This window comes from Numida meleagris, chromosome 1 (assembly GCF_002078875.1).
Source record: "Numida meleagris isolate 19003 breed g44 Domestic line chromosome 1, NumMel1.0, whole genome shotgun sequence".
Taxonomy (NCBI): Eukaryota; Metazoa; Chordata; class Aves; order Galliformes; family Numididae; genus Numida; species Numida meleagris.
In genome coordinates this window covers 20,610,780-20,625,352 of record NC_034409.1, presented here as the reverse complement: position 1 = coordinate 20,625,352, position 14,573 = coordinate 20,610,780, and the positions used below count along the sequence as shown (strand labels likewise).

The following is a 14,573-nucleotide window of genomic DNA, read 5'->3' as shown; positions in this document are numbered from 1 at the left end:
AGGATTTCACCTTTGGTCTTCAGATTAGTGCACATTTTGTAAACTGTGTGGTAATTAACCTTCAGCTAGAATATGAAGCCTGTGGCAAGTGTTTACTTAAGAGTTAGAGGTTTGATTCCTGCTCTCAGGCAGACTGTATTGGTTGGTACGAGTTCTAAATGAAAAATCTGTCTCCGGAATTTTCAGATAAGTCCATTCTGGTCTCCTGATAGACATGGAGAAAGCAGATCACTCAAAGAAAAGGATAAGGAGAAGACTGTTGGAAGTCTGTGTGGTCATTTTAAGAACTGAAAAGGCCCTATGAAGCAACTGAAGAGAGGATCTTTACTGTCTCTGTTTGTGCAGTGTATCAGAGAAACGACATTGATTATTTTTTCATGAGCTTCTAATTATTGTTTTTTAAGCCAGAGGCCACAAAATTAACAAGTCATTATTTTGTTACATAAAGAGGATATTCACTTTAACAAATTAGATTCCTAACATGAGCACCTGGGATGCTTCTTTAGCCAACAGTAAGAGAAAGAAGCCCACTTTTCACTGCATTCTGGAAGAACCTGCCTTTTTCCTTTGGCTGTATTGAGAGTAGAGAAACTAACAGGTTTGATTAGACGCTGACACCGGACAGTGTAAACATCCTGTACCGGGATGTCAAGTTGCTTCTCGTGGTATTCGTTTTGCAACAGTTTGCCAAATGGCATTGGAAAGTCAAGGACATAGACTTTACTGTTTATGATTTTTTTGTCACCTTTACACCTCGGAACACAAGTTGGAGAGTTTAAAAAACATCAAGAAGAAAAAATCAACCTAAAAGCATGAATATCTCTAATCTATATTGATCTATTTAACAAGTAGATACTCTGGCTTGCACACAATGTTGAGCTTGTCACATTGACTAGCCAGAGTCAGTGTAGGTATGCTTAAACTAAACACAACTTGGAATTCATTGAATTTGCAACGTTTCATTATCATGATGAAAAAAAATATAAAATAAAGCCATTACTGTATTAAAAATCTACTTCTCCTGTTATCTTCAGGTAAATCATATAGTTCATATACTTAACATTACTGTATGGTGTGCTTTTTGTAGTAGCAGTTTAGGACAACAGGGTTATTTGCAACCAAAAAAAGCATGAGGGAGTTACACAGACTATCCCAAATATGTGCTTTTTTTTTTTTTTTTTCATTACATCTCACTAGCAGGCATCTTGTTTATTTCTCACAGCTGAGGATCTTTCTAAAATAGCTTTTTAGGCTTAAAAGTTATTCCTACTATTTGTGGTATCCTTATTCTTGTGATGTTACCAAGCTAAATATGCTGTTGGAAGATGAAGAAGTTGAGGTTTGAGGTTTAAGAATTTCTTAAATAGCTTTTGAGAAACTGGAATTGCTTCTCTGTTGCTGTGCATTGGATGAAACCCTTATCCAAGAGACCAGACCACTTGATGAGTATCAGGTTCTGGTGGATCACCATTAGGTGCTGACTCCACACGGGTTAGAGTGATTCTTGCCCTTTTTGAGTGATAAGGCAGGGTATAATTTTGCCCAGTATCAGTTGTAAGGTTTTGATAAATAACAATCTGAAGAGGCTGGAAAACGTATACCTCACCACTCCTTCACTGGTACTTGCTTCAGTTCTTGGCCCTAATATGTGAGTTACTGGAGCTCAACCAGTTCACGGGATAATGTTCTTGCTATTTGATCTTTGCAGTGAAATACTGTTCAAGGAGCAGGTAGGCTTTCTAGACTGGTCAGAAGGGACAACAGAGAAAGTGGCTAGTGCATTTAATTCTGTAGTCAAAAAGTCTCTGTGAAAAAGTCTATAAAGAGATAAGGTATTTAGTCTCCTTACACTGAAGTGAAGGATATTCAGAAAGGCTAGAGGAGCACAAATTCTTGGTTTTCAGTATTGAGTTATGCTGGTCTTTGTTCTTGTATTATATCTGTAAAACTCAGATTTTGATCTGAGACTTTTAACTTAAATTTTTAGAACGTAAAACTCCAGCATGTATGCTTTTTTCTTTTTCCTTTTTCTTTTTGCCCTGCAAACTACAGGAAGAGAAAAATGAAAGGGCTGAGTGAAAGTGGTGGTTCTTTTGAGGTACATCCAGCAATATTAAACACTTCCATCATCATGTTAATATTCTGTGAATTTTTGCAGAGGAGATCAGGGCCTTTTCATAGCACATAAATTTGTGGACGAAAGGATGTGAGACTGACTGAAAACCAAAGCAAAAGAGTTTAAACTGCATTATGTGTAAGCATACTGAAGGCAGAGCTATGTGGAGCAGTTCAAGAAAATGATGATACTGAACCTTAGATAGCCAAGTGGAGGAGACAGAAAGGAAGTCAGTGATAACTTTGGTGATTCTATGCTGGAAGTGGAGCCAGTGTCTCTGAGGTCAAAGAGGTGTAGAGGGCAGGAAGGGAATGGCCAGGAACAACGTAAAGTAGGGAGCTGAAGGTAAGGAGAGATGCAGAATTAGCTGAGCATTGTAGTGTAGTAGTATGTAGTTAATTAGTGATGTAAATACACTATAATGTTTGGGGTTGTAAGCTGACATTTAATAACAGCCTAAAGTTTTTAATAGTAAATTCTACATCCTGTTTCCATATGGACATGATCTCAGTGTTGTGACAAAATGAAACGTGAAGATCCATTTTCAAAATTAAGCTCAAAGCACAAACACTGAAAGTGTTATCCTGTATGCTCAGAACTATCGAGTGCACCATGCTTGTTAGCTAAACAGCCAAATAAATGTCCCGTGGGTGTATAAATGCCTATATGAGAAACATTTACTCAATATATTATGTATAACTGAAGCTCAAGGGAGCAAGGCCTGTGTCTGGGAACCGGATAGCACAACTTTCTGTCCCTGACCCCATGTGTGCCCTTTCTAACAAAAACCAAACCAACAAAAACCTCCCTCAAAGAAATTTGGATTATCTTTTTTTTTCAAAGCTCTAGAAGCAAACAAGCAAAAATAGCACTTAGAACATTTTTACCTATAACAGCACTGGCTGTTCTATCAGACAAGTGCTGTGTTTGTTCCTTCCAGTGTTCAGAAACTCACCGTCCCTCAAGGAGATGCAGCACTGGAGCTGCACTCAAAATGTGTGGGGCTGTTTAGTCTGGGGAGGAGGAGGCTGAGGGGAGAGGTTATTGCTCTCTTCAAATACCTGAAAGGTGATTGCAGTGAGAGCGGGGCTGGTCTCTTCTCACTGGTGACAGGTGATAGGACAAGGGGAAATGGCCTCAAGTTGCGCCAGGGGAGGTTGAGGTTGGATATCAGGAAAAACTTCTTTACAGAAAGCGTTGTTAAGCACTGGAACAGGCTCCCCAGGGAGGTGTTTGAGTCACCATCCCTGAATGTGTTTAAAAACCGTTTGGATGTGGTGCTCAGGGACATGATTTAGTGGTGGGTTGTTAGAGTTAGAGTAGTATGGTTAGGTTGCGGTTGGACTTGATGATCTTTAAGGTCCTTTCCAACCTGAGCAATTCTATGATACTATGATTCTGTGATTCTACGTAAACACAACTGTTCAACCTGAGCTAACCATGTTTTTGAAGTGGCAGTACCTATGACATTTACCCTAGATAGAGAGGCACAGCTGCAAGATGAGAAAGATGGTGCTTGCAGGATAGGGAGTTTGTATGCAGCTGTGCTGGATTATTTACATGTCCTGATAGTCTTAGCTGCATTACACGTCTGTGGTGTTCTTTGTCCCTTTGTCATAACGGAGTCTTTTGATTTGAAAGTCAGAAATTGTGTCATGAGAGAAGGTAGGAGCAGTTAAATGCTTTCATATCGGGATGGAACAGGATAAGAGCTAAATGTGGTCTAATGGCAGTCATCTCACTACCGTCTTCTGGGGGTTATGGAGGGAGAGGGTGCTCCAAAGAGCAGTTCAGAGACTGATTCCTCCTCTAGAAGATGATCCATAGCAAAACCTCTCCTGAGCCAGTGCAGAGAGAAGGGACAAGATGGCCCCCTGAGATCCATTACATCCTCTGCTGTTCTGTGAAGATCAACCTTGTTATACTGAAGTTAGCTTGTGTGAGCATCTCCTCACCCCACACTTGCTCTGTTTGTGCTCTTGGTTGCTGTCAGCTTTAAAGAAAACCTCACTATGCCATCTAGGTACTTCTTGACTTTCAGTTAGCAAGAACTTCCAGCTCTAAGTATCTCTGATAGCAATGTGTATTTTAATTTCTGTAGTTCAAGCACTCACTTTGGACTGGCCAGCTGGCCAACTCATGCCATGGAAGATGCATTCCTTGCAGTGGCAGTGTGCTCAGTGTAAGATACTGAAAAAGAGCTGTTGTTGTGCTACAAGCAGAAGTTAAAAGGAACAAACTAAACAAAACCAGGAAGCTTTGTGGCAGATGGTACCACTGACATCCATCTAAACCTATCCAAAGCAGCATGCCGGCTAAGAGTGGAGCAACCTGGAAAATCTGATGACTCAGTCTGAATAAGTAGGGAGACAGTGAGTAAGATTTCTGGCTTGTGTCCCAGGCCTATTATGAAAAAGGATCTGTATGTTATAGCGTAGAAAATTGAGTACAGTTGGGTGGCATCATTCTCTGGCACAGCTAGTTACCAACCATAGACTAAAATGTTAAGTGTACACGTGTGAGAACTGACGCATACACAGTCTGATTGCTCTCTTCCAGTTCCTCAGTTGTGGTTGGGCCTGTTTTCCCAATAAATAAAGTTTAGAAGGATGTGTACTTTTGTTACGGGGGGTATAACTGGCTGGACACAACGTTGAAAGCTCAGTGTCTGATTCCTTTTCCAAGCTCAGCCGAATTTCAAATAACAAGCACTTCAGTTGTTGCAACTGCAAAGCTGAGATGTGAGCCAACTGTTCAAGAAATGCCTACATCACTATTCAGTAATGCTTGCAAAAAACTTCTAAAGGAGAGAGATACAAAGAGATGTTCAAAGAGAACTTCCCAGCTGGATGAAATCTTGTTTCCTTGTTGACTCACCTCCATCTCCTTCCTTCTCGACAGTTGTTGAAAAGGTCGTGCTCTTTCATACCCCTTGCTCTTCCTTTTACTTCTGTATTTTCTTTTCCTTTCTGTGCATATCTTGCACCAGGTTTTTTCCTTTGTTAGTAAGGCATGGAAAGCAATCTGTCTTTCCCTTAGTCCTAAATCCAAGACTCTTGCCTGTCTCATGGGTTGGCCACTTTACTTACGCCTCCCCTCCCATGCTGTCTCTAAGGTCCAGTCCAAACCTCCTCTCTACATTTATGTTCTATCATCCAGTTGATGTCTAAATACCTCACTCTGCTCTTCTCCCATATCTCTCTCTTCCCTTCTTTATAAAAAAAGTCCTGACCTGAAATCTTCTCTTCACCCTGATGCTGTTTACTTCTCCGTCTTCACCTCGTGCTTCTGGTGGAAGATCTTTTCACCTTCTCTCTGCATCTATCCGACCCCTATCCTTGTTCCACTTTGCTCTATTTTACATACCTGCCCCAGCCCTCTCTTCCTCTTGCAGCCACTCAGTCTCCTGGGGTGGAAAACACTTCTCATGGAACACACAAATATTGAAGCTAACAGCACGCACCATGGCTTTACATTTCATGGTTTTGCTGAGTATCCTTGTGAGTGTGCAGGTTCCTCAGACAGCTTTTCACTGGGACCTTGGCAATTTGTATTGTCAGGAGGAGATGAATGTACGGAGTCCTAAAGAATGTGTTACCACAGCAACTAGATATGGGGAATGCAAACAAGAAATTAAGTCCCATCGAATATTAATGAAATAAGCACGCTTCAGTACTGGGCAGCCTCAGGGCTTGTGAAGAGGAAAATAAAAGTCCTGCTGTGGTTTATTTCCTACCTCCCCAGGGAGCCAGTGTCAGGCAAGTCTCGAAGTCCGCTTCAGCAGGCGCTGCGATGAGATGGCTTGGAGATGAGGTGGTGGATTTTGCTGCATGTTCTCAGTTTCATGCTCGGACTTTCATTTGATGATCTTTTAGTGCCTGCATTGGCATTTGCTGTGAACTTCTTGAATGGACATCATATTCTTTACAAAAACGTACTGATAAATATCTGCATGTAAGAGCCAGGTTGGGGCATTCAGCACTCGCTACATGGATTGATATGGATAATTTCTGAGAACAATTGTCATCTTCATATTCAAGTTGAACAGTCCAGATTAGTACTTTTTAAAATCACTTTTTAGCATATACACTAATGTTAAATGGTATCAGATGGTATTTTATCCTTCCCTAGAGGGACAAGCACTGTTTCTCTTCCATTCTTAAATGTTTGATCGTGGGAGGTGCTGAGTGCTGCCATTGATAAGAGCATGTTCAAGCTCTCACTACAAGAGTGCCAAGTCATACAATACCCCATCTGTAATGCCAGGCATTCTTTCTGGTAATATATCAGCTGAGCTCTCAGTTCTGTAGTAATTAGTTGTACATTTGTGAGCAACTGTCCGTCTGATTTATAATCTCAGCAGCTACTGAAATGCAGAACATTACCCCATTTAGCCTCGGGATTGAAAGTTATGATGTGCTAAAACTGTGTTTAAAATGTAATAAAATTGACTATATATAAACAAATTATAAGTTTATGGAACACTATAGATGATTTTAAATCAATATTTCAAAGTCCATAAATTTAAGATGATTGAGCATTGCTTAATGAATATGAATATGTTTTAATCACTGTCTTATTTTTATTTAGTAAGAAGATTAAACGCTGTCCTGGAAAATAACCTGACTGTAGTGAAGAAGAGATTGTAGAAAAGTGAATGTAAGTATTTCATAGCATGTAGGTGGCAATTATTTATGTTTGCAAAGACATTGATATTGATGCTTTTGTAATTGACAAACTGATTTACCTAAAATACCACCTAACACAATACTCTCCCTGTTACGAGAATGCTGAATCTAAACATTGTACATGTCTGTATGATGTATAAAGGGTCTTCATGTTTTTAAATACGGGTCTGTAGGCAAGGTGTACCTAAACACTGTTAACTGGGCCATGTCCAAAGGTATTTGCATGCTTATGAACTGCTTGAAGGAAAAATGTCAATGTGAAGTTGTCACTAAATGCCCTTAGGAGAAAAAAAAAAAACAAAAAACAAACACAACCCCAGAGGGGTCCTTAAGTGCTATAACACAGACACATTTTCCATTTCCTGAAGAATTTAGTCTAACTTGGAATAATGCATCCACTATACAGTATTTTTCTGTGTACTTGCCCCAAATATGTGAGCTGATAGTAGAAGATTGCACTGTGGATTGGCAATTCAATTTGGGATGAAATAGAGCGGCTGCAAGTTCCAGGCTAAGTGCATCATTGCTCACTTGAGGTCACTTTTTCAAACCTGGAGTCAATAGTTCTCTAACAATAAGAGCTTTGGTTCATTTTCTAGACCCTTTTGAAATCATTACTTTGCTCTTGAATACCTCATTATTTTTCTTAAAGCTATTGCTTTCCCTAACTCTATTTCATAATAATCTGAGCTCTAGAACTGTGTGTGAGCATATGTACATACATATTTGTGTGTTAAGCAAAGACCTATCTCTGGAAGTCATACCCCAGGAGGCTTTGAGTGTCTCTGGTGTGGAGAGTAGGGATAGTCATAAACTTTTAGCTGCCACAGATTTGTTCCAGTATTTTTTTGTATTACATTTTTTCCCACGCTCTCACCTTCCATTTCCCAGAGCTTGCCTGATGAGTTTGGAAGCAGTCAACTAAGTCTTTCCAAATTCTGGATAAAGTACAGAATTCATGATTTAGATGTCAAGCAGGATGATGATCCTGTCTTAAATGTCTAACATGCCGGAACAGTTTTAACTTTAGGCTTTGGGTTTTTGTAAACTTGTCTTCTAAAGTTAATAACCAACCAACAGTACTGAAACAGTGAGCTGCTACAGGAACATAGCAAAATGCTCTCTGTTTTATGGAGTTGTCTGCTGATTCTGGGTTGTCTGAAGTAAAGATCCCACAATTTGACAATATTGTACCTAAGCTAGGGATTTACAGACTAGACTGTGCATTGACTCTCTGCATCCCTGGTATCTGGCTCAGCTTGAAATGCGTATATGCTTATTAGGTATAAAATTACGTCTTTAAAACCTCCCAGTGGCTACTGAACAAATCAAAACAAACAACAAATAACTAATTTTAGCTTTAGAATCTCTGGAGAGTTCCAACCCATGGCACTTCTTGATCAATTCCATGTGTGTGTTTGCCTAAGTAGAAGTTTCCCTAGGGTTACTTTCACATTATAGTTACCAACTCAGTTTTTGACTGTTTCACCTGGGAAATCTGGGAAAACATTATCATCAGTTCCCTCACAATTATGTAACAAGCAGGATAGTAAGGCTGTCTTGTGTTTTTTTATAATGCTTATTAAGCAGGAGACAGCCATTTGAGTATAAGTTGAATTCTAAACATAACTGCTCCGTGAAAATATTGTTTCATATATGTCCGTATACGAAAACAAGTAAAATATGTGAACTGAAGTTGTGTTTCAGATAGTTCAATAGTAACAGACAGTGTAGATGATGTGATTACTGCCTAGCCACAAAACCGGTAGAGGAATAAACCCATGCATGCGGAGAGTTGGATACTTTGTCCTTGATGTAAAAATAGATGTGATCTCCAGTAGATCTTATTTTTCTGATAATTTAATTTTGTAGAAGTGTAGACTGAGTTCCTAATTGAAGAACTTCTACTTGATCTGACTATTGCAACTATCAGACATGAAAATTAGAGTTTTATTCTTCTAAACTCAAATAAATTTCAAATGTCAATTGGCTACTGAAAATGAAATCTTGAACTTGGATTTGAAGTACATTTAGCAGAATGGCTGGCAAGATTTGGGAGGGTGCACAGGATGGGGGCAGAAGAACACCCAGCCCTCATAAGATACCAAAATTAGCTTCTTGCTGCATGTCTTGTAATCTGAGATTCCAGGAGTAAGTCTTTAACATAACATTGAAAGAGTTCTGTTCTCCATTCTCAATGGTAGTTACTATGCAAAACGTGTGCACCAGCACCAAAAATAGCCTGGATCCAACACACTTCTGAAGGGTGAGGACCACGTCATGTCATGTGCTCACACTAAGCTCTGCTTGCTGGCAGGCAGGTTCTTTCTGGAGAGTCTGTGGAGATGCTTTTAGCCTTATTTGTTTATAAAATAGTTGCTTAAAAAGAATGACCATCCCCCAAATGTCCACCTTCATTTCAGGATCCAGATGGGGATTGTAAAACTAATTGTCGTTCATAAGAACTTGGCAACTATATTATGAAAACTAAATAATTCTAGGCAGCCTTTGGATAGCATGGTAAATAAGGCATAGAGCCATGCTGGATAATGAGGAGAAAAATAAATATTGAAGAGTTGCTAGTTCATTAAGTAATGTCTGTACTGTGCATGAAATGAGGCAGGGGAACAGTACAGAAAGCCTCTCACCATAGGGACTGTCATAAAGGGTTCACATAAGGAACTTTATTTCTAGTATTTTCCTACTTGTAGAATTTAGCTGTTACTAGTACATTCCTAAGTTCTTTTACGTAGCAGAATTTGAATGACCTCAATCAGGCTGAGCCCCCAGAATCACCTGGTAGACCCCTTTTTAGATCCATCGGACGGAAGCTACTTAAGTGCTGGGTAACAATTGTTTGGTATCCACTGTGCCCGGTGGGCACCAGATGAGAATGAGACGTGCACACTGCAGTGTGCTCTCGCAGAAGTTTTGCTGGTGTCACCCCAAAACCCAAGTCTCAAAACAGAGCTTGAGGGAAGTACACAGGATTTACACCTATCTTCGTGCTTTTGCCTTCTGACATCTATTCCAGTACCTGTTGCCTGTATTTTTTTCTTTCTCTGTCTTTATGTTGCCTGGCTGACAGTAAAGAAATTACTGAGGATGAAGGAGGGAGGATCTCCCCGTGCTGCCACCACTCGTAGCCTGTGACACCAGGTCAGGCTGGAACCATCAGCAGCAGGAAAGCCCTGTGTAATGATCTCTCTGGGGTGTGCGGTGCAGCACATTTGGAGATTTATGCTTCTACTTTCCCATACACTATCAAGTACAGTCTTTTATTTCCCTCTAATATGGGTTTATATTCAGTGGGCTAGTTAAGGCCAAATGTCGCACCTTTGCTCCTAGATCTTTGTAACAAGGATGCCCACGAAGGATGTCCTGCCCTCATTATTGAGCACATAGAGGCTGGGAGCGAGACGGCTCCAGCAGCAAGCCTCTGCTCACTGTCTCTAGCAGCAGCCTACACAGGTGACCCGTGGAACAAAAAAATCACACAGCTTTGGGCATGCTTCACGTCACTGACTACAGATGAAATTGGAATACTGTTTTGCCCATATGTTGGCACTTTCCCTCTGTGGAGAAATGAGGCTATGCTTTACCAGTAATTGCAATGCTTGAATATTTGCAGAGTGTTATGAACTTCTCATATGTGTCCTTGTGACCTGCCTTGTAGGAAATACCACTAGTTGAGCTATAAAGGGGGTGTTTGTTACGGGGAGTTCCCCTTCTCACTGTGTTCAGGAGCATTTGAGCTCAGGCTGTGGGCCTGGCTACAAGACCCACAGGAAAACAGACTCCTCCAACAAAATGCAGACAGCTTCTCATGCCTCTGATTCTCCAAAATTATCTCCCAGGGAATATGTAGAAAAACAAACAGTAGATTCTTTTCTATTTTAAGAGAGGGATGGAAACAAGTTCAACTCCAAAACACTAGATTTTTTTAAGTGCAAAATGACCATCGCTTAATTAATACTTGGCAAAGCACTTTAAAGATCAAAGTGTCAATATTAGCTAATTTTCACAATGCACCTGTCAGGTAAGTAAAAATTATGGCCATTTCTAGCCCAGGAAGTTGAAATAATGTCTAACATCATGTTTTCACAGTTGCTGCCTACTTAATTTACCAACATAACTAGTCCACTTCTCAGAGGTTCTGTATATTCTTGTAGTTATCCTAAATTATACTTAGGGTCCCATAATATTCACACTTCTGAATCTGAATGCAAGTATTTTGGTACTGACACGTGGATCTGGAAGCTGAACTCGAGCACCCCTAGAAATTCTGGAGCTGGATGCTGCGTGTTGCCAGGTGCCAAGTTGGCCTCGGGCCCCTGCACTGCCCTGAGCTCAGGGCTTAAGGCAAGAGGTTGCACGGTTCTCAGTGGAACTGCAAAATACTTGAGGTTATAGAAGGGTTTGGGAAGGTCAGTCTAATGAATTTGTTTTGGAGGAGGAGTGTTTAGAGAGCAAGAGAGTGCTCAAAGTGCAAATAAAAGTTGCATGTGATGGCATTAAGGTTTTTACAGGTCCTGCTGTTGCTTCCATTAGAAATGCAGGCTACCTTGTTATTTCTGCTATGGCTCTTTCTCCTTTTGTTCTAGCCTCAGCAGAATGGTATAACTGGGCTGGAGGACAAATTTTTGCCATGCTGTTCAGCAACAACCAAAAAGGAGAGGAGATTGGGAACAACTGCTGTGTCTCCTTTCAGTATGCAGCATGACTTGTTTTGAAGTGTTGTTTTAGTTGGAGTGGGACTGGCTTTCCACTGCCTTACGTTGTCCCTCCAAAGAATCTCTGTAACCTGTTAACTCCACTCAGTGTGTTAATGCCCGGCCCTGAATACCACACGGAACTCGGCGAACAGGGTTACTTTGGTCCTGTCTGTTCTCACTCTTGCATGAACAGGTGGGAGCTAACAGTACAGCAGCCAAAGGCTTTTGGTGGGGGGTTTGCTGCTTAGGGAGGGAGAAGCCTGGGCTACAAAAAGGAGCTGATGGCACAGCCTGGAGCAGGACTGCACAGACTGAATCGGTGGCTGGCATTGTCCCACTTTTGCATTCAGAGGGCTTCTTTGCTGTCCTGCCCTGCTCAGAGTAAGTGCTGCTGCTAATAACAAAGCCAGAGGAGGAGCAAGGGATTAAAACCAGAAAATGATGACTCACCCTCCCAGACCCCTCCCCACTTTCAGTCCCCACTAAACCACTTTACCTCACCAAAGCCCCAATGGCTTTTCGTTTATAAATAACCTCGTGTTTGAAATGTTAAAATGTGTAGGCAGGGATTAAAAGGATATGTGATGCTCCAGCATTAAAACAGCACGGACCTCTTCAAGGGAATTGTGAAGGAAAATTAAAACATAGTTATTTTTGGCAAGGACTGCTGCATCCTGTGGAGATCAAGAGAAAGCACAAAGCAGTTCACTCAGTCCTAGAAGCAGAGCAGACAAGCTGGGTGTGCTGGAATAGGGCTTCACATCAGCGCTTTGTGCTGCCAAAGCTGATTGTGAAGTTGTGGGGTTATCTCAGTTCCGGGGGAATGCAAGAAGGAGACACACTGAGAAATATCTTCTGGAGGTACCTAAACTGTACTTCTTTTGCTTCCTGTAAATGCTGATGTGCACAGCTGCATCACTACCATCCACATTATAACATCTCAGAATTCACTGCCTGTGAGGTGCGTGGCTTCCTGTAACACTTCACTCTGCTGAAGCACAGCCCATGGGATGTTGTAGAGCAAGCAGCTGTGGTGCCCCTTTGGAGAACATGTGAATATTGGCACCAGGTTTCTTGTTGTGTTCAACAACTGAAATCAAGAATTGTCCCCGTTTGGAAAAACAAACTTGCTGTGGTTCAGACGGTGGGAACTGTTGCAAATCAGTTGTCAGCATTGATTCTAGCATTGATTCTGAAGTTTGAATGTCATTTAGTGTTATTCTCAGATGCTACATTAGCTTTGTCTCTATAAACTTTTGATTCAGGGCCAAAGTGAGCCCTTTCATGTGGCTGCTGGTGGTGGAGTTGGTGAAGTCATCTTCTTTATCCTCTTCTTTTCAGGTTTAGGTAAATGAGCAAGCTCTGAGGGCCCTGTTCTGCTGCTCTCCTTACTGACAACATTGCTGCTGTTGTCTGCTTGCTGGCACAGAGCAAGCACCTGAGTGCCGTGCCTGTGGTGACTGCAATTGCTAATAAATGAACAATTTTAGGACTTCCCATTTCCTTCAGACCTAACTAATTTCTGTCTCCACCGATCCTGCAGAACCCAAAAGCTGGATTTTGGGGGTTCTCTCTGCCCACCCCCTCACAGCAGCTGCCCTGTGGGTCTCTTCTTCCGTCAGGCTGTAGCAGCAGTCTCTGCTTCTCAGCTTCCTCCAGTGGGATCTGAGCCAATGGCTTTCAGAGCAGAGCTGCAAAACTGCATTTAGAGCTCTCATACTGCTGATCCCTTGGGGTTGGGAGCAGGAATGCTCCGGCTGCAGAGGGTTCCGGGACTCTCCATACCTAGCAGTCTGAGCATGGGGTGCGGGCCTTCTGCACCGTTCCCACCCATCATCCTGTTGCTGTACAATAGCTGTGTTGTTCAAGGAGATGATATGCGTGACCTGATATATGGCTTTGTTAAGTGGAGACGATTTGCATTAGCCCCTTGATTTGTATGGAGTACACCGCCTCCGCTGCTCCTCACCTTTGCTGTTACTCTCGTGCTAGCAAATATAAAAAAGTGCCCTGTGCTCACAGAGTGCTGCTTTCTTCATGCTGTTTGTATGAATCTGTTTATAAGCCTTCTTGTGTTCTTGTTTTGCTTTTTTTTCTCCCTGCTTTAATGCATTTAAGTGTATTAGTTGAGAAAAACCTCTTTAATAATTCTTTAGTTCAATTAATGTTATATTTAATTAAAGGATTTAACAGAGATAAAAGAATTAAATACTTGTCCTTTAAATAATTTTTAGAGCTAAATTCAAGGCAAACCTCAGCTTTATTTGATTCAGTTAATGCAATGCATGCAAGAAAACACATTTAAAAATCTCTATTCCTTTGGAAATCTAGGCAATATGCTAGCATTGCTGTAGCACTCAATCTGATCAAGCACAATGTCATGAGGTATGTCAAGAAGTTAGAATATCTGGTGTTAGGTGTCAAATTTCTTGTTGGCAGTCAGCAAGTCAATACAGTAAATAGAAGTCCTCCAGAGATGCGCAAAATACAGACTTGTTTATCCTTCCTGCCTTTACTTAAAATGACATCAGTTTAATTTGTGACTAGTTAATGAATTGTATTAAATTACAGTTCCTGGGAATTTCTGAGTTTGCAAAACATTGTAATGCCAGTGTTTATACGCAGCTGGTGATTTCTTTAAGATGTGTCTGGAAATTTCCAGACAACTGAAGGAACCTGCCACAGTTTTCTTCAAAGCTAGGCTTTCATTTTCAAAGAGCGTGTTTTTCAGGGTTTGTTCGCTGTTGTTTGAACCTGGAGGAAGGTGCCAGCTGCATTGAGGAGGCAGGAGGTATGTGTAGCTTTGAGAACTCTGCCTGGTTATTATTCGTATATAAGCACAGAGCTGTGTTTAACTGTATTTCTTAAAAAAAAAAAAAAAAAAAAAAAAAAAAAAAAAAAAGATAAGTTTCCCACTCCTGTGGAAGGAACCAAGGTATCCATTATGAGCAGTGTTATGGGGATTTATGGTCTGACCTGCTCTTCCTACTCTCCTTTCTTGAGCCATTTCCTTCTGTGATCCTCTGACGTGGTCCTGGGGACATGGCTGGGGGT

At 41.1% G+C, this 14,573-nt stretch overlaps 1 protein-coding gene across 4 annotated transcripts in view; it reads left to right on the top strand.

Annotated features, from left to right (window-relative positions):
* Positions 1–14,573, top strand: part of PLXNB2 (plexin B2) — a 253,074-nt gene that overhangs the window by 131,435 nt on the left and 107,066 nt on the right. For all 4 annotated transcript variants that reach the window (XM_021384759.1, XM_021384760.1, XM_021384762.1 and 1 more), the window contains one exon: positions 6,707–6,775. In XM_021384759.1, coding sequence (XP_021240434.1) covers positions 6,774–6,775 — 2 coding nt within the window. In that variant the 5' untranslated portion in view covers positions 6,707–6,773. The remainder of the gene's footprint in view (positions 1–6,706; positions 6,776–14,573) is intronic.